This window comes from Halichoeres trimaculatus, unplaced genomic scaffold, assembly GCF_033239565.1.
Source record: "Halichoeres trimaculatus isolate MK-OKI-2021-1 unplaced genomic scaffold, fHalTri1.1 fHalTri1_scaffold_12, whole genome shotgun sequence".
In the NCBI taxonomy this organism is placed as follows: domain Eukaryota; kingdom Metazoa; phylum Chordata; class Actinopteri; order Labriformes; family Labridae; genus Halichoeres; species Halichoeres trimaculatus.
The window spans coordinates 15769438-15789993 of NW_027437190.1; the positions used below are offsets into that span (position 1 = coordinate 15769438).

The following is a 20556-nucleotide window of genomic DNA, read 5'->3' on the forward strand; positions in this document are numbered from 1 at the left end:
AACCAGTGTGTGGGATCAGGCTGATTCATCTTACATAGAGTTGAATTTTCCGTTCGACTGGGAGGTGAGGGTCTGAGGACCAGCAGGGGGGTCTCTCTCCTCCGTCTCCCCTTTTCCTGTGGAGCTCCCTCTGCCTGGGCAGCACACATACTCAACCCCACGGAAGTGATCTTCACATGGCAGCAGCATCCCGTAGCTGTGGAGCTCCAGATTGTCTGCAGCACATTCCTAGACGCCAAACATGTGGATGCACAGATTTCAAACCACATTGTACAGTGAAATGTAAAGTATTATTTTAATGTTCAAAAGTGAAAGAAATGCTGTGAATTCTCAGTAAAATGAGTCAGACTGGTGAGTTTTCTCTTTGAGTATTACAAACTGAAAGGAGGAGATAGAAAGAGCCTCCTCTGCAACAAACACCTCAGGTAGGCGTACAAATTAGTGTGATATGATGCACAACACAACCACTGAAACATGTCTAGTCTGCTAAGAGCTGTTACAACACACTAAACAAAGAGCTTTGAATTCACTGCAGAGAGCTCATTCTGATACCGAGGGTTACAAATTTACAAATGTACAAAAGGAAAATCCTCCTCTTCCTTTATGTGGCAGAAAACATTTCTTCATTTAATTTTTACGCATTCGTGCTTTTCAAAAACAGGTTATTGGACTATTAAAATTTTTATAACTCCAGCCCTTCTCACCTCCTTAGCGATGTTGTGCCAGTAAACGTAACTCTCGCAGGTGTCCATCTGCTCCTGGTGGAGGAAACGGCAGCGGTCGGGCACCAGTAGAGCCTCGCTCACATACTCGCCTTCTACAGCAGAGATGAAGAAAAGATGAAGTTGGTGAACAATGAGCAAAAAAGACTGTGCTTTAGTTAGAGCGAAGAGTCTGAAGGAAATCAGGAATATGCACTACAGGAGTTAGTTGGGGATTTGGTGTATAAATCAGGACTGACAGTGAGCATAAATGTGTAACGTAGCGGCACTTTGAGCAGACAAACTGCAGCTGAGGCAGAGAGTACCTTAGTGAAAATGTTTATCAAACATTTATCACATAGATCATAAATGTAAATGAGCACTTGGTTTTATATAACAAACTAAAAAGAAAGAGAAATGTTTCATGGTTCATGTTTTGTATTTCTATCACACTAGTCCCACACTCAGCTCTGTTGATGATATTAAAGGCTCATATATGGAGGGAAGGCTGGAGCCACACAGCAGGCAGAGCTGCAGGAATAAAACAAGCTGGAGCCAGTTTGAGAGCACTGTGTACAAGAATAAAAAGTGCCATGAATCCAGGCTGACTCACTGTTTATTACTCATTCATTTAATCATCCATTGTTAGCCCATCCGCCCCCCTAGTGGCTTCAGGCAGGCATGGCTTCTCTCCTAATGCTGTCTGTGTAACTGCACATCCGGCCTCATATCAGTGCTTTAAACAATTGGCACAAATGAGAGTTTGTGTTATTCAGTATACAGATCATGAAGTGACTTCTTTGTTTTGGTTTTATCTTATGGACAAAAGAAAGAAAACTACATGCCTGAGACAGTACTCTTATTACATACTCTATGACATCTCTTACTCAGCGCAAACATATCACAAAAGTTGTAAAAGAGTGTTTTGGGGTAAAATTCAAAACTAAAAAAAAAAAAAAAAAAAGCTTGGCCTTTTCACATTTAAGAACAATTTAAGTAAAAAATATTGAAAAACTTTGGAAAAATATTTCATGGCTTTTTGGAAAAAAAGTTGTTTGAGCCTTATTCACCTCAGCCGGGTAATCTGATAATCAGAATCAGGTGATGTTCAGTATCTGTTGCTCATACTTAAAGGTAGGGTCTACTGGAATATTATTTTTGTAAACACAAAATTCAAACAGGGCTAAAACAGGCTACCTCCTTGGATCAGTGCCAGCAGCAGCTCACACCACAGTCTCTGATCGTGACTACGCAAAACACATTCACCAGCCCAGCAACCACCTGCAGCATTGCGTTTCTACGTGGGAGAGACTCATGCTGTGCACCAGATTTGGGGTGTTAGCACAAGCTGATCACTGGGTTATCTTACACGTACCTGGTTAGCAGAAAGCCAACTCGCGTCACTCTTAGCCCTGAGCTGCTCTCAAAGTGCCCGAAAGCGAGTGACAGTTGAGCCAAGCTTCATTGTTTGGTAAAAAAAAACCTTTATCTGTTTGGCATTTTGTTTCACTTTGGTGTTTTTCTTCCACTCTAAATAGCTTCTTAAAATAGCACTTACTAATCAACACGCAAAGTCACATACGCAACAGGCACTCTGTGATTGGCTGATGTAACCACGCTTACTCCCTGCCCAGAAACATCACGATACATCCAAAACTTCAACACAGAGGTAGAAGAGCAGGAGAGGGTTGAAGCAGACGTAGAAACTAACTCGCACTTTTAGAGGCCTGGAAGAGACAACTGAGCAGGAATATTCCTGTAAAAGTCGACTCCTTTTTTTTCAGACCCTACCTTTAATTACAACAATATCAAAATTCACAATACTGCACAAAAGTAAAGTTTATTAGCTCGTCATGGATTCAAACAGCTGGTAAGTCTTTTGCAGACAGTGAACTCACTCACTTATGTCTTACGTTTCATTATAAGCCTTCTGTTCGAATAATAATAATAATAATATAAAAAATAATATAATTGCAAAGTCTGGTTTGAATTGTTGGATTCATTCATCACACTCCTGTCTTCTCCTTCTTCTTATCTTTGGTCAGTGTCTTCTCTTACCTAGACAGCGGTAGGGAAGCACTATGAAGGAGTGTGTCTGGCAGTGGCCCCAGCCCTTCTTGCACCAGGAGGGGATGGTGACAGGTCTTTTGGACTCCTCTATGTGGGAGATGGTAAGCGCTGGGTACACCTGGATGAATAGGTCCATGCAGAGGAGACAGACACAGAAACAGGTCGATGGATTGACAGAACAGAAGGGGGGTGCCGAGGACAGGAGGAGCATGGTGAAAGAAGAGGTTTGGAGGGATGAAGAAGGATGAGGGAAGAAGAGAGGGGAGGACACAGTCAGTGGGGAGAGGACTAACAAGGGAAATAATCATGCAGACTACTTATAAAATGTTTTGTTGTTGTTGTTATTTATTTTTAAAGGCTTTTGGCTGCAGCCATGGTAGACTTGGAATACCAAAGTTCATTTATAAGAAAATCCAGGTCTAAAAAAATCAGTCTCAAATATTGAGGTTACTTACTGAAGCACAGACTCACTTTTTGAACATGTTAAGTTAAATACATAAAAAGAAAAAAACCTCATCACAGATGCACAATGTGTCAGCTAATCCCATTAGCAGCTTTACGTTCAGGCTTATAGTTTATTCTCCCTGTACCTGCAATATCCACTTTCACCACCAGGTGGCACTTGGTTTCCTTTACCTCAAGTAAATACCTCTAAAGGAGAAGTATGAATAGGAGTTGTGTACCACTGATCACCTCACAGACATGACAGAAGATAATGTATAAGTTTACACAAATAAATCAAGAAGAGGGGGAGGGGGTGGATGGTGGCACACATGAAATAACCAACTATTCCAACAGGCCACCATCACTTCACTATATATGATTGAATATATAGATTTAAGGAGAGATGTAAGAGAAACCAAATTAAGAAACAAAATTTGTATCTTCTTTTACATGATTTCCTCAAAGTCTTGTTTTACTCTTAGTCTTTTAAAAACAGTTTGAACATTTAGCGTGACTGTTTCTTTTGTTTCCACCCCTGAAAGCTTCAGGACTGTACCTCCTGACAGTAGGACAGAATTTCACTGGGCTCTTTGAAGCAGCCCTGGCGGCCCTGAGGATCCGGTTCCCACTGGCCGGTCTGTAGATTCATGTGCAACAGCTGACGGCCACAGAACATGGCGATCTGTGGCTCGGCCACCTGGACGATGGGCCCGTTCACCTCGTTCATGGCCAGAGCCTGCAGAGCACAGGGAAGGGGGAGAGAAGAGGGAGAGGCACATGAGAGGTGAGGTAAGGAGGAGTCGATACAAACAAAGTGGCACACAGTATTGTGTTTGAAGCTGATCCAGGGATGGTAGGATAGCATATTATTCTGAAATTGCACTTTTCTCTAAAACATTTGAGCATGAGTGTTAGGATAGGTGCTAGAGATCGAAAGACAAAAAAACACAACATTAAAGTCAGAGTGAAGAGAAAGGGAGACGGAGGTAATGCACAGGAGGGTCGAGTGCTACTGCAGGCTTCAAAGAAAGGTTTGAAAAACTAAAAGTCAGGAAAGATTTATAAAAGGCAAGATAACTAAAGTGAGAGATTCTCCATTATATCGATAAAGAGTCAAAAATGTAGACTTGAATTTCAGCCACCAGTACTCTCCAAACAGTGCAGGTTTAAAAAAAAAAGGTGTTCATCTAAATAAGAAAAAAGGAAAAGTGAAGGAAATTCCAGGACCAAATTTTCATTAAACGTGTAGAGTTATACAATTACACAACAGAACATCAGATGCACAGTGCTTAACTACTTTAATAGATCACCTATATTAACAATCAGTATAAAAAATCAGCCAGCATCATCAGTAGATGTAAATTGAACTCTTTCTTTCTCAGTGAATTCTCTGTGCTGTACCATTTTGAAACAGAGTGAAGAGTCTTAAACTGAATTTACTATTTATTCCCAAATTTGAGCCGGCACACTGGAATTCCCTGGGAAGTCAGAAAATAATCAAAAATAACGTTTAACCATTAAAACACTTTCTTCTGTTCAGGAATGAAAGTCAATAACTTTTGTAAGAAATAATATGCTTTCATATTTTTGTAACCCTCCTTTGTAAAACAATACATTTGACAATTAATAGAAGACAACGGTGATTTTATATGAGCATTGAATATATAAAAAACTTGCACCTCCTGGTGGATTAACAATTACAAAAAAGCAACAACAAAACAAATGTTATGGTGGTCAGATTTATACTGTTTATCAATGGCAGCAGTGGAAAGAAAAAACTTACAATGGGTGGTGGTAGTATAAAAAAGTTAAGCCCTGTGCATAACTTAAGTGCTGTTGATACAATAATAGGAGTGTAAGGGTTACATGCAAATGCACTCAAAAAAACAGAATGACAGCAGAAGAATGATAAAGTAAATACACTAAGTAGGTTAGCTTAGCAGATGATGATGAAGGTACTTAAACTGTCAGTTATCAGTAATGAAAACATATAGCTAAAAGGTATGCATTTTAAATGGTGCACATTATCACCCTTTACCGCAATAGAAATAAATGAAAACTTTTATTGCACATGAAAGTGAAAGTAGTACTGGTGTCAATAAGCAGGGGTGTGCAGAGAAGGCGCCCCCTTTAGAGTACAACTGACCACCCCGGGTGCCAGCCCAAAATATGAAACTCAGGTTGGCTGTTTGTGTTATCAGATGATAAAATCAATCCCTTGGGCAGTAACCCTTACCTCAACTTTCACAAAAAGTGATGTTTTATTTGGCTAGATTTAGATCGTAGAAAAATACTCTACCTCTCTTTCACAAGACAGGAGTTTAAGTTCATCAAACAGCAGCAGTTTGCTCACAATAGTTCTCAGGACATGATTAGATTGTGATGTTGTTTCACTGTAGTGGCAAAAGTTCAAATACAGATTTTTTAAAAAAATGTCTGTTGTTTTGATCACTTTGGCTAACATTATACTCTCTATCAGCACCACACTGTTGTCTGCTACTGTCTCGCTTGTCCAAAATGACTTTTTCAAATTTTCACTCATGGCCTAAACTTCCTGTTTCCTTAAAGTCCTGACAGCTGTCAAAAGTTGGCAAATATGTAATGTGAAGAGGAAAATGTTGCAGAAACATAAAGAAGGGTATGTTAGACTATGTAAAAACTGTTCCCTCTCTCCAGCTGCCTTCTTGTAGATGTTGTTATTGATCTTGGGTTATGTTGCCTCAGCCCTGGGAGGGCCCACGGGACCCCACATAGAGGAACAAACAGCAGCCAGGGCTGGGAGTCAGGTGTTAATACAAGCTCATTGACCGGTGGGCCACTTCACTACATTAACACACATAACTGAGACAGAGAGGGAGGGAGAGAAAGAGAGGGTTAGGTAGAGAGGAAAAAAAGCTCTATAAACTGATCAGAAAAGGACTTCATCTGCAGGAGCAGAAAATAGGTCGGGAGTCCTCCAGATAAAAAAGTACAAAATGATCTAATATTCTTCTGAAAGGCTGAGTCATCGCTGGGGAAAGTTAACAAAAGACACTCAGTTCAAAGACAAGATGTAGGTTTTTCTTGCATTTTCTGACATCTACATTCATGTCAGAGAGCTCCCATAATGTTTACTGTCCAACACTGAAATTCATCAAAAGGCATCCTGCTCCCCAAGGGCCCCTTCACATATCTCACATCCTTTCATCTGCGCTGACAGACGGAGAGATAGACCCCATGACGACAGACAGGACCGGCGACGCTGAGCCTATTAGAAGGAAGATGCCCAAAGGGAAGAAATGGAGTAGAGAAAAAGTGGGAGAGTGATGCCTGATCAAAGGGAAGCCCCGCTTTGGCCAACCCGGGCTCAAGTGTTTGAAGTCCTAATTAAAATTCATAGAGGATCAAATAAATATATAAAAGCCTCTGAGTAAATGTACAATAAATATAATAAGCCCTGAGCAGTCTTTGCATTATAATTACACTAAGAGGAGTTTGTGTTTCTGCAGGTCCAAGCAGAATTCTTACAAATTGCAGATCTACTTTTCATTACTGCTGACCACTTCCGTAGGGGAATTTTGATCCATGGATGCATTTTTCCTACATACATGCTGCTTCCTCCCCACACACACACATTTTAAGTTGACTTTTTTCCTAAATCATTCCAGGGTTGTTGCCTGTATGAAGTTAGTGTTTTCAACATAAATTACTTCTAGGTGTGGCTGAAATCTGCTTTATGTCCCAGGAAAGATTTCTCTCTATATATTTAGAACATAAACCATTTAACTGTGGAAATGATCTTATTCATTTTGCTCTGTGATGAATTTTTGATTGTTTGATTTTGTGGTTTTACAATGTAATTGCTCTCTGAATCATCACAATTTCACAGCCAACTCTGGAGTTTTTGGCTGTCAGCGCTTGCTGACATCTCCAGAGTGATGGATTACACATCTCAGGATACATTCAAGTCCCAGCATGATAAGGATCAGCACACAGGTAAGTGAATGGAGACAGCTGTGTCTCTCAGAAAGAAAAACAAACTCAGAAATAAAAAAAAAAAAGTATATCATGCTCTCTGAAAATTCTTCATTTTTGATTCCTAGTTAGTAAATTCTCACCAAAAATACTTGCTTTTCTCTCCTTCCTGTGCTTTTACCTCTTGCTGCTTTTAATTTTCTTTGATTGAAGGTGAAGACTGTCTTACTTATAATCTGTGCTGACATGGAGCTTTTTGATTGTCATGATGTTGTATAAGTTGCTGGAGCTATTGAAACTGTGCATCTAGTGTAGCTGCTGAGCCAACATTTACACAGACGTATCTCTTTGACTCAGGGAAGGTCAGTACCACAAAGAGAAAATAAAAAAAAAACATCCGGATATTTGAGAAGATAACCTGGCAGCTCCCCCTGGTCCAGCTCTCTCTTTCTGCCTGCTCTCCACTCCTGCACTTGCAGAAAATCAATGCTGAGCGACTGCAACTGTATCGCCACGTTCCCTCAATCAATAGCAGTCCATCAGGAGCTCGGGGCCCTGACCTCCAGGCTGCACACACAATCTCCAAACTGATCTGAGAGCAGATTAGATCTCCCTGTCGTGATAACCTCTGCATTAAATATTGCTCAAAGATCAGCTCCTCTGTTCGTCTGGCCTGCACAGCGGGGGAAACCTGCTTGTTTCTGACCCAGTTTGGCGTGTGATCACTCCTCCTCCTCCTCCTCCTCCTGGGCTGCATGGAAGCATCACACAAACATCACTCAGGAGGTGACGTCACACAGACCCACTCAGCTCTGCTGTGTGAATGCCACACGATGCCTTTGTAGGTGTTTTATTGTACTCTCTCATTATATTCTCACAGCAACATCCCAATCTGTTGTACAAAATGCGTCAGGCCTTTTGTTACAAGAAAGAGGAAATAAATGCTGCTGTTAGTCGCCTTTATGTACGAAGTGCATCATGTTGAATAGACTGGTTGTGAAACTCTGTGTAAAAAAAAAAAAAAAAAATCTTGAAAAACTTGTAAACACAGTCTGAAAGGGAAACTGGAAAACATCTGGCAAGACTGTGTTTGACCAGAAGAAACTGACTTGCTGAACATGCATGTCATCACGGTGAGCATGGTGTTACTCAGGGCACGGATCGATGTGTACTGCCTCACTAAGCTGCTGGGATCAGTCATGATAAGTTTATTTAAAAGAGTATCTTTTTCAACTGTTGTATTTTTGTTATTTTCTTGAAAAAGGAAGCTTTCTTTTAAACATCAAAGCATTTTTCAAACTGCTTTGAGACCTTTAATTTACCCACTGAAGCTAAAAATTGGTCTGGACATATTTGTTATCATGCCTGTAAAATGGTTTGAAAATGCATTCTGCCCCAGTGCTTTGGCCCCTTTTTCCAGAGGTACAAAAACTTAAATTTTAACATCTGGTAAATGATTATTGCAAATGGTATGACGGTATTAGCAGTTTAAAAGAAGGGGATTTTTATAGGAGTTTAGTGAGACAGAACGCTGTAATTGACAGAATGCAAAGTTTCCCAGCTCTCTGTCAGCATTGGAATTTTGGGGATTGGGCAAAAACTCCAGGAGTTACGGTATTCAGAGGCATTTCAGCATTTTCACGATATTTCCATCATTTTGCATGCAGAGCTCACAGGCTTTTGATTACCTTGATGAATCATATTTTGCTGGAAAGCACAGACTCAAGGGTCCAATGCTGTTTGAATTCTTCTGAATGAACAAATGGTGACAGAGTAAAAGTAATAACACTCTGTAAAAAGTAAATATAACCCTGGCGCAATCACAGTAGGTAAAGGGTTGATGGAGAGTGAACAGGAGTTTGTCCAAATTTTTTTGGCTAGGTTGGCAGTCCTAAATTTAAATTTAGAAAAGGTTGGTTGTGTTAAAATCTCATTTGCTTTAATCTTTAGTTACTTTTCTTTGTCTTAAATCACAATTTAAAGTAATCCTACCCCAGCTGCAAAAGACCAGGAAGTTCCCCACACACCCACATTTTCAGCAGAAGTAAACAAGTTTATCTCCTTATACAGAAAAAAGTTTTGTCCTGTATAGTTAACGTCTCTACTCAGAAAAGCTAAACATGATATGAGTGTTTTTTTTGACACTTTTTTTTGATGCTACTGAAGCTGAATCTGTTTGCTAGGAAGCTTAAGCCCTCCACCTCTTTGCCTGTTCCTAGATTGATCTAAAGTCAGTTAGGGTCAGAATTCTCAACACAGTGTCCAACATTGTTAGGCTCTGTGCGTCTCCTTCAGAAACCAATGGATGATGTCACTGAGACTACATCCATGTTTTATAGTCTGTGATGCAGATTTATCAGTAACACTGTCTTCTGTTGTCAAGGATAAGGCTTTCATTGTCAGCTAAAAGTAGAAGACAACTGTGAATGAATCAGAGTCTTTTGCCTCCATTAAGCCCCCCCCCCCCCCCCCCCCCCCCTCCCCCCCGCCTTCATGTTCTTTTATTTACAGTTTATTCCTGTAATTCCCTCTGGACTGAAAACAAGCAGGAAGAGATCTTGTGTGCCTGCATCGGGGTACCCATTTCCCATTTTGAAGCCAATTACACTTTGGAGTGTTTAAACTCTTGAGCGGTGAACACAGCAATGAAAGTCTGAATATTCCCAGCCTCCATCAGCAGCCGAAGCACACTGATCCAGTTGGCTTCACAGTAATGCCTTACAATCTGTCAACAATCACACATCTTCTCCAATAAAGAACAAGCCGCCAGTCATTCTCCACGTCTCAGTGAGAAAATACTGAAGTGTGCTGAAGCAGCTGTGCAGGTTCAAGTCTCCAGGCATGGAGGGGGAGGTGAAGGGGTTCAGAGGTTGATGAGGAAGTACTATTTAACCACCATGAGTTCCACATATCATGTCCTAGTGCTGATGAGGCCGAACAGGCAGACAGCCCAGAGGCCTGACCGCTCTCCACTGCAGAGCGCGCTGCATCATTAAAAACGACCCGGTGATATAAGCATCGATTGGCTTTCTGACTTTTCACCAGGTTCTCTGCCTCTGTTCACTCCCTTGATAATCTCTTATCCTCTTCTTGCCTCTCTGCTTACATACGGACTGTGCTGCTTCTCTTTGAAAACACACGAGTACCTTCACAGTCACTGTAGCAGAAAGCATCACAAGGAAACTAAGTGATCCCACAGAGCCAGTAACAGCTGACGCAGTCATAATACGGGTTAATTGTTCTTCCTTGTATGGAAATTGTGCTGCTACCAAATCAAAGCCTACATCAGATATGATCCATTAACATAAACACTTCCGTAGGTCAGGGCTAGGTTTTGGCCAGGGCAGTACATTTCCATGTTCCTCCAGCAGCTTCCACCCTGTACTAATTAAATTTTTAGCACCTGTTCCCCCCTCAAGTAGCACGATGACATCATCCTCTGTAATGATGCAATCTCCTGGCCGTGGCTGGCAAGTTGAGGGTGGGGGTGTAGAGGAGGAGGCCCCCATCATTTGTCACCTTTTGTAAGACACATGCCATTAATGCATCAGAGGCTTGAAGTGAAATATAGTGCTGATGTGCAGGAAGCCATAATTCATGTCATGATTGCAGCTGCGTTTGCACTGAAGCCTCTAGCGTCAGTTCACCTTTTATCGTCTCAGACAATTCTTGCTCTTTTCTTTTTCAATTTCTAAATAACCTGTCTGATACTTCTTTTATCATCTTACATTTTCTGTTTTAGGTTGTAGATTTGTGGTGCAGACATAGACTCCAGGGACTAAGACTCTGGGCCAAAGACACATGGTGCACAGCTTACTTCCCCACTGTTTAAGAGCCCTCTCTACCTCTGCAGAGCCAATCCCCAGGCAGCAACATGAATCTGGGACATCCAAACTAAAAAATACAATACTTGTACAAAAAAGTTGTTTTTGCAACGATACATTACAAAAAAGTCCCCTTATGGACAGCTCTCTCCTCATTGTTATTTTTTCCACTTTTTATTTTATCTTTTTAGTTATCTTTGTATTTTGCTCTTGCATTACTATTTTACTTTTACGGCTCATTTGTTGGTCATGGATCAAACTGGTTGTATTTCCTGCAGTGGTTTCACTGTTTTGTCAGTGTGAGTGTGTCCATTGATCCTACATGGTTGCACTGTTTGCACACACGATATTTCAGCTGTTAGCAGCTATAGCATGCTGATGCTAGCTGGTGCTAGACCTGATGTTCCCCCGCAAGCTATGGAGGAGGAGGTGAGGATGATGTGCTGGTTCTAGGGAGGAATGTAAGATTTATCTCCACTAAAATGAAAGAGCTAGAGGTGCTGAGTCAGCACCAGAGGTAATACCACAGAGAAAAGTAGCATGCTGTTAACAGACATAGCTAATGTTGGACACGGTCGCCACAGTGGAAGGATTTCACCTTCTGTGGGTGGACAGGATACAGGAGAGTATGGCTGAACAGACTGATGGAGAAGGTCAGCTCAGTCGCGAACCGTGTGGAGGTGGTGACTGACTGGAGAATTATGGACAATCTATCGTATGTGATGGACATAATTTCTAGTTTTCTAGTGACACTTGTTACGTTATTCTAATTAAATGTTCCTTGAATTTTTACAACATGTGCTTTTGTATTGCTATGACTCTGAATTTCCCTGTTGAATGAATAAAGGCGTATCTTGTCTTATAGATAGACATATAACATCATAATACATAATATCCTCTGGTGCATCTGTCAGGCTCAACCGTAAACATAGTATGCCAAATGATGAAATAATGCCATGGGATGCCATCAGGCTGGGAAGAAGTTCAGAAGTGACAAGGCTCTGGACAGCAGCATTTGACAAGTTAATTGTACATTTGTTTGAGATACACACATATTGTAGAATTTCTATGAAAATTTCATTTTAAAAGTTGCTGCTTCCCGAAATGAAGCACTGCATGGTTCTCCACATTGCTGCTGATCCAAACTACAAGCAGAGTCATAGTGGCATAAAGGCCCAGTCAGTTTGGTTTGTTCCCAATTAGTATTTCATTTGGACAGGCAAATTTCCAGCACTCGTGCAGAGAACACGCCCATGCACAAATAGGCGTCATGGATGCACAACACATTTGCACAAGGCACACTGAGGCTTGCATATTCACACTAACAGGCCTTCCTGAGTGCGCCTTTGTGCCCCTCTGCAGCACAGATGGTTAAATAGTGGGTGTCTTCCTGCTCTCCGGGCCCCTCCTTTACTTCTTCTCTATTTTACACTCTCTCGCTTCCCTCCTCCTCCTCTCAAGGCCAAGCTTGATCCACCCAAAGCCACCCTATCCCTGATAACCCTTCTGTCTCCCTCTCCCTCCCTAACAGCTTTCACACACTGCATGACACGCTGCTGTTTGGCCTCCCTCCCTCCCTCGGCCGGTGCTAAATGGCCAGATAGATCTGGTAGCGTTCATCATTGTAATCATGCTTCTTAATTATTCATAGGCTCCATCAGGCCTCTTCCTGGTGTGGCATGTACTTATTAGAAAGCAGCAGCATTAGTGTGCCAGACTCTCATGATGCAAAGGGGACAAAGGAAGATTGAGCAAGGCTAGGTCTGCACATTGACACTCAATATTCTACATCACTGACTAATGGCTAATTGAAGCCATTAATTTCCTATTAAGAAGAGACTGATGGGCAGAGCGGAAAATATTGCATTGTGTTTGATGTACTGTTCCATAGCTTCCTCCTGTAAACCGCATACGACCGTGGAGTGACTCATTGAACAAGTAACTGAATTTATAATTTCTAAAACTGATCAACCATCATAGTAACTGAGTCTTATGGAAGCAGAGATGTGCAAACAGTGCTGCTGTTCCCTAATGCAGCCTTCATCAGTCCAGATTACAGTAGTCCAGCCTCCAGCTGGGCACACTGGGAGCAGATGGCTCCATAATCACTAGGGTTCATCACGGTCTAAAACAGCAGCCAAAACCAGCGCCCAATATTTGATTTGATTTTAAGTATAGCCTCAAATACAGAACATGTCAGATGGCAGCACTGCAAGGGACTCCATTGATCTGGAGGCCAGGAGTGTAAACCGTGTCATGACTGTGGTTATTTAGGACTGTTTATTCAGAGCTGCTCCCACCAGGGTCTGTGTATACAAGGCCAGAGTGGGCCCTCCTCACGAGGTTAAGACCCATGTCTTTCTAATCAGCTAGAGCGTGACAACTTTCCCTTAAAGCAACATGAAAAACTATCATCATGAATCTTATCCAACTCCTTGTGAATGCTTTTGTGAATCTTTTTGTATTGTAACAAGTCACAATGTATCATTTTACTTCTTATAAATTTGAACATGATTCATAGACTGTATAAAATATGGACGAAGCCTCAGCTATGTCACCAATCCATGTCTGATACAGAGTAATGAAGTGGATCTGAGCTCTGCTTCTGATTGGACAAACCCCTGATCTTAATATCTTGTAGACAGCAGAGTTAGAAAAAAAATCATGCCCCGCACAGTGTGTGACGATAGCGGAATTAGCGATTCAGAACCAAGCCGTTTTTTGAACCAGGCTCCAGATAGTTAGCTTATTGCTATAAAAGTCTGTTTTTTGGCTTCATGTGAATGTAGTTTCTGGTCTTTCTACAGCCAGCCTCATGCAAATACTCCATGAACTGCAGCTTTTTGCACTTTTGCATAGGCTTCATTTCTTAACTGGTTGTTGCCTCTTGGTGGGGTCACATTTTGTTTTGTAACACCCGGTATCGCATCTCATCATATCCTATAGTTTTATCACCATTTGCTTTCCTTGATATTTATACTATATTTTGTTGAGATGTGCTTTGTTGGATGGTATAATTTCCTACTGTTTCATAACAAATATTATCTTGTAACATGTCATATCCTTTTTTCTTCTATTCTTTTATTCATCATCCTGTTGTACTCAATTGCACTGAGTTTTTTTTTATATTGCATCTTTCCACAAGCAGAAATAAAGTGCAATGAAATGAAATCAAAGCTGTAAAAGTTGCTCAGTCACAGTTCCATGAACAGTTCATGTAATGGTCTGACTTCATTAATAAAGGTATTTTGGCAAAAATAAGGACAACATCTCCTCCCTCTAACCTTAATGATCATATCCACAATCTTTCTTTGTTGGATATAGCACAGTTTGTCATTAAAAAAGTCAAAATTGAGCTGAAAGGATTTTTTTTTTTAGGTTTTCTGCAATTTCTGCATGAATCAGTCTGCAGTCTAATTTTAAATTGCAAAATTAAGTCTTCCTGAAGGTTTTTAAATCCTTCGTCTAGGTCTGATTGGGGCTTTTCTGTTTTATTTTTGTTTTTTAATGTGGCATTCTGCTATTTCTGGTCAGGTCTTTGGAAAGAGATTTCTGATTAAAATAGGACTGATGTGACATCATCATCTGCTGTACATTTTGTACAGTTTCATACCTTGTGTCGGAGATCTTATCTTGTATTGTACATATCAAACTAAATGTAAACTTATTGAATCATTTTATAAAGAATTTGCAATCTGCTTCATTTTGAAGCAGAGGAGGAAAGGTCTCTCACTGCTTCTTCAATCACATTATCTCTGCTGCTGGGTTTCAACAGGGACATCCTTCATACAGAAAAAGAGCTTTCGCTTTTCTCATCTGGGACCCATGGGACTTATCATAAATATCATCGTCACATGCTCTTCTTTCCTTGTAATGTACTCAATAATACACACACCCGCCCAAAAGCATGTCCGGCGTTACAACTTGTTGAAAAAATGCGGTACAATAAAGAGAACAAAACAGGAAACTCCTACAGACACACGCTGGTTTCATACATGTTGTTTTTGGTTAAATGGAAAGATAGTTTTAGACAATATTCAGACTGAAACAAGTCCATCGTATGCAGTAGGCTGAAAAAAAGTATGAGTGTTTCTCTCTGTTCCTCCCACATGTCAACAAATGCGTCTTCTGAGTCATACACCATAATGACGCCACGCTGCGCATTGGTTTTCCCCGGAAAAGACACACGTAAAAAGAGTCATTGGTCATTTCACCATCTTTTCTCTGTAATGCCCCTGATATGTTGGAGAGAGTGAGAGGCAGAGGGATGCATAATAAAGCCTCACAAATCCAGCCAGAAAAACAGGGAGCCTGAAACATGAAATAATAATTCTGAGATTCATTATTCCACATAGCCAAACTGAAATGACTTCATCTTCTTGGAGCATTATTGATGAATTTCTGCTGTTACATAACACGGCCGAACCTCCTTCACAGTTAAGCAACACAACATGGGAATGCCAACATGTTAATGCCAAACACTGTGTGAGCCTGCAGATACGATTTCAGACTGAAGAGCTACCTCGGGGGATTGGAGGAATCAAAGGCTTAGCAGAGATTTGAGCAGCGCAGGTCCATCTGAAAACATCCTAATGTCTATACCATTGCCACTGAATCAAGGATTTTCTGCAGGCAGATTGAGATTGACACAATGCAAACAAGCTCTCTAAATCTGTGTTTATGCAGTAAATACGTTTGAGTCGCGGCTTGATCTCCAAGGCTCAAATTTCTATTAGCAATACATCTTGTGAAGGCTGAAATGTGCAGACATTATCATACAGAGATACCTTTCCTCCCCTTGGTTCAATATTTTTTTGTTGGGTTAAGAGAAAAAGCACATTTTAATGATTAAAAAACTGTAAAATGTCATTCAAATACCATTACCATGAAGCTAGAACAGGACAAGAGCGGCGTTGAAATCAGAGTGTGTCGGGGTAATGAGCGTCCCTATTTAAATGACAGATTGGCTTTGAGCTGGATCTCTTAAACGTTTAATCCACTCTGCAACCAAATCTTGAACTTGAACAGAGATTAGAAGGTAAAGCAGTTTTCAATTGTAGACCAGAGGACGTGCATTCATCAATGATAACTTTATTTTACAGCAGAGTACGTTAAGGTGCATTTCATGCAGCGACAGACACCAACAGTGGAATGCCCTTGAGCAAGATTTAAGTAGATTAAGGCATCCTTAAAGCCCTCAATGAGGGCTTGTTTAGGTTAAAGGACTGTAATAATTGATCCACTTAAGGACAGCCTGTCTTTCTTCGGTCTCCCTGACATACAGCAGGCAGCAGCCAGCATCAATAACATCTAACGCTTCTTCTCACTTCCTTTTTATCCCACACTCTGGGCCTCTGCTGCCGCTCATGCCCCGCTCTCCGCCTTTGACTCGCTTGCTTTGCAGTCGATCTCTACTGAAGTCTTTCTTCCTGGGAATTCTCCTTTGAATGAGTGTGTCATCTCTCTCCCAGCCCTACTTTTTTTCCACTTTCCTGTCACTTGCTGCACTTTCTAAATATTGAACAAGCTGCTCGCTGCATATTGAGCTGAAACCTCTCAGTTATTACTGAACAATTATTTTGATGAAGTATTAAATTTGAAGCTAGCTGAGGAAAGTCTCTGACGCCATTTTTCTTTCCCTAAATACCCAAACGCAAGTATTATCCAACACAAAATGCCCCTTGGATGCTACCTGGATTTAAATATACATATGTCCAGATGAAAAAACTACTTTACCTCAAATAATGTGACTATTTGGTATACTGCTGTACTGCATTGATAGCGAACACCCTATGAGGGGCAGCACTGTTGGACAATATCAATATTTTTAGCAGTATTGGAACAACACTGAATACAGCTCCAGGAAATGCATGCATCACTCTGGTTGTGCTCATAGGTTTGTCTTTGAGTAAACATTTTTGTTTTAGTCTAAGTCATAGCGTAGTGTATATAACTGAATGTGTTTTTTTGTCGCATCTTTTAAATTACAGCTTTAACGCTGGTCTCTGCGTGCTCCCCAGAAGTCATTCACATGGCTGTTTGGTGACATCATACCACTATTGATGCAAAAATTCAAGCTGAATGAGTATTCTCCTCTTTTCAGTCCACTAATTATTTTTAATTTCAGGATATCAAATAAATACAACTGGCACCAAAATGAATGTGCTAGCTCAATGGAGAGGCAATGAATAAAACAGAAACATCCTGTGTACAAAGAGTGCAGGCAACACGGGAGGTGGGAGGGTAGAGAGGGAATCAGGGTTAAAAACATTCATATATCTTTTTCCTTTCTCTCTAATTAATGCACATATGCAATTCTGATCACATCATGCCTGGTCTCCTGGGAGCCTGTCTAGCAGATGCATCTTATGGAAATGAGGCTTCGAGGTTACATGCTATGTGAACCTCCCGAAGATAAAGTGAGGTATAGGCAGAGCAGTGTGCAGTCGTGTGCATTCTTTATTTGTATTAGTTAAGGCGTGGGCTTGAGCTGGAAGCCAAAGGCAACAGATGATGTTTTTATTAGCGGTGCCAACCCCAGATCCATACCATATTTAACATATTACACAAGTACTTAGCATGGCGTGAAAAGGAGTTGACTAAATTTCAGGACAAGTCGTTATACTACTTTTATCCAGACGCATGTGGGATCAACACAGCAGGAACAAACCAGTGGTTTACTCCCAGTGAGAGGTCAGAATGTACACGCTCAGTGATAATAGAGCTCGGCCCGGCCAGCTATGGGCCAGTGAGCTGCAGAGACATATTGAGGGGAAAAGCTCCTCTTAGGATCTCTCAGAGAGCATGCTGCCCTGCACAGCATCTTTGTTCATCTGCTGTTCATGCTAATGAGGTGCTCTATTAATGAACAGTGGGATAAACAGCTAATGCAGGGTCTGCTGGGACTGGCAAGGCAAGGCAAGAAAGAAACCAACAAAAAGGCGAACCAACCAACAAACCAACAAACAAACTAATAACACCGCACAGATGTCGTTTCCTCACATTCACCATCAGCCTTCGCTCGCTCTCCGTCCTCTCACTTGCTCCCTTCAAACTCGTAAACACATCTTTTTTCATAAAAAACCTCTCCTCCATGTTCTTCCTCTCAGCATCACTTGGCCACTGAGGGTGGTTTCCATGGAAACTCCACCCACAGGAGCCAGCTACCTTCCCTGTTACCGTAGCAACTGGTTCCCAACAGAATTTAAAGCATGTCACTCAGACGCTCTCTCTCTCCTACTTGTGATCAGTTTGCCTTTTCTTTCTTTCTTTCTTTCTTTCTTTCTTTCTTTCTTTCTTTCTTTCTTTCTTTCTTTCTTTCTTTCTTTCATCTCATTTTTCTCTTCCTGTTAGCTTTTTTTTAAATTAATTTGTCCTTTCTTTTTTTTAATTTTTTCTTCTTTTTAGTGTAATTTCTCATTTTTTTCTTTCTCTCTCTTCCATGTTCTTCCTTTATTTTTTTTCACATTTATATTTTCTTTTTTATCCCTCTCTCTTTCTGTCTTTTCACCCTATCTCTTTCTCTCACTCTCTTGGGTTCATTTTTATGTTCTCAGCAGGTCTCTGTCTTAATGCTTGGTTAGTTTTTCTTGACACAGTCCACCGGTTGTTTACACGCCACTTAAAGGACTTGTACGGCGCTGGGCCTGCCGAAGTCTGGCTTTTTGGGTCAGGTCATATCTCTCTGTGATGTAAAATCATTGGCACGAGCCACATTTTTAAACATGACAAATACATTCTTCCATATAAAGTTTTAATAGGACACTTTGTGTTGATATCAACTATCATTTATCAAAAAGAGACCAACAAAATGAAAGATTTACTTAATTTCTGTAAAGTGAACATATTTAATATGAAGTATAAGTCAAATGTATCAAATACATTTAAACTGATTTGTTGGTATCAGGTAGAAATGTCCACATCCAAACTTTTCACTTCCATTATGATACTGCTATTGCAGCCTTTAGTATTGGCAGATACTGATATTGATTTGATACAATAACAGCGCGAATGGTGTGATGTTCAGCTCTATTTGTAGGTCTCCGAGGCTTCAATAAGCTTTAGAGGAAAGCTTAAATTTTAAATATGTTAAACTTCCCCAGTTTCTGTGCTACAACAAGAAACTTCTGCATGACAAGTTTTGCACTGAGCAGCAATGTCTTCTTTGTAATATAACAAAAAATACTCCCACACGGCCCACATCACTCCTGCTTCCTGCTACTTGGTTAGCTCCTCAGTACACGCTGTTGTTGTGACCATGTGGGCTCTGCATGCTGGATCTGCTGGATGGAAGTTCTGGAGCAGAGTGATTATATCTGAGATTTCAGATGCAAGCCAGTATAGTCTGATCTCTATTTTTATGCTTATATCAGACTGATATCCGATCTCAGTATTGGATCAGGACACCCCTAATAACAGGTGAAGGAAACGGGCCTGTTTCTCTTATTGCGGTTTTATTAAACATTAAACTAGACCTACTGTATTGAAATACATGGATATACCCATTTTTTAAAACTTCTTTGATTAAAATTAAACACCTTACTCTATTAGTGGCTCTATTAGTGATTAGCCACTTTCCAAACAGTTTTTGAAGACTGACATGTCTAGAGAGGTGTCCAGAGTTAGCATAGGCCTAACTGAAACCTGATTGGCCAATTTGGGTGCTATCTAAAATCTTAAAGTACGAGTGGCCTTTTGCTTTGTAGGAGGTGGGACTTGCACTCAAACCAACTGTTTGGGCTGTGTTGTAAAAACTTATATTATCTTTCTAAACATATGAGGGCAGCACTTGTTGTTGCTCATACTTTTATTTGTAGAAAAACACAATGTATATGTTTTTCACATGACAGATGTGTTGGAGAGGTATTGGTCCACAAAAAAATTCAAGCGAACTTCTTTTTTTTTTTTTTTTCACAATTTATTGGTATGAATTGTGCATCTACTGGAAGCTTTCAGATGCCCACAATTGCCTTAATGCTGTGTTTCTTTTTCGTCCCTAAAAAATCAAACTTGGAAGATTCATATTCGTAAGTCTTCTTTTAAAGTTTCAAAAACAGTTCACGGAAATATAGCGTCAGCTTACATAAATCTATGTTTCAAAAGTATATATGCTACTTTCATCAATCCCAACCCCAAATCCCAAAACAGTCTGGACACACCCCTACACAGGAGCTCTCTTTTCTGTTCACTGCCCTCCCAGACTTTCATAACTGCGAAAAGATGAGATCTATAAAAATGTAAATCAGGTGGTTATCACATTAAGAAATAAATCAGGACATCATATTCTTTTGATTTCAGCAGCCCAATTGTCTACACATCACGCTCACATAGATAGTCGATATTTCCAGTAGCACTAGAAAGTCCACAAATAACAAGTGAGATCATACCAGGCTGACATGTCCTGTCTTGCATTAGCTGTCTCAGTGTTATTTCAGACCGGGCCACTTTAGTGAGATAATGTGTGCTGGCTGTGCGGTCTGCAGAATCACTCAGTAGATTAAATATTAGTGTTATCTCATTTCCTCAGGCCATAAAGTCTCCACAGACTGTCCAAGTGAAGGGAA

The 20556-nt window shown here is 40.6% G+C and overlaps 1 protein-coding gene across 3 annotated transcripts in view; it reads right to left on the reverse strand.

The window, feature by feature from the left end:
* aplp1 (amyloid beta (A4) precursor-like protein 1) overlaps window positions 1–20556 on the reverse strand; it is a 42278-nt gene that overhangs the window by 8826 nt on the left and 12896 nt on the right. For all 3 annotated transcript variants that reach the window (XM_074682979.1, XM_074682977.1, XM_074682978.1), the window contains exons 2-5: window positions 3772–3951; window positions 2760–2889; window positions 705–817; window positions 35–228 (exon numbers count right to left, since the gene is read on the reverse strand). In XM_074682979.1, coding sequence (XP_074539080.1) covers window positions 35–228; window positions 705–817; window positions 2760–2889; window positions 3772–3951 — 617 coding nt within the window. The remainder of the gene's footprint in view (window positions 1–34; window positions 229–704; window positions 818–2759; window positions 2890–3771; window positions 3952–20556) is intronic.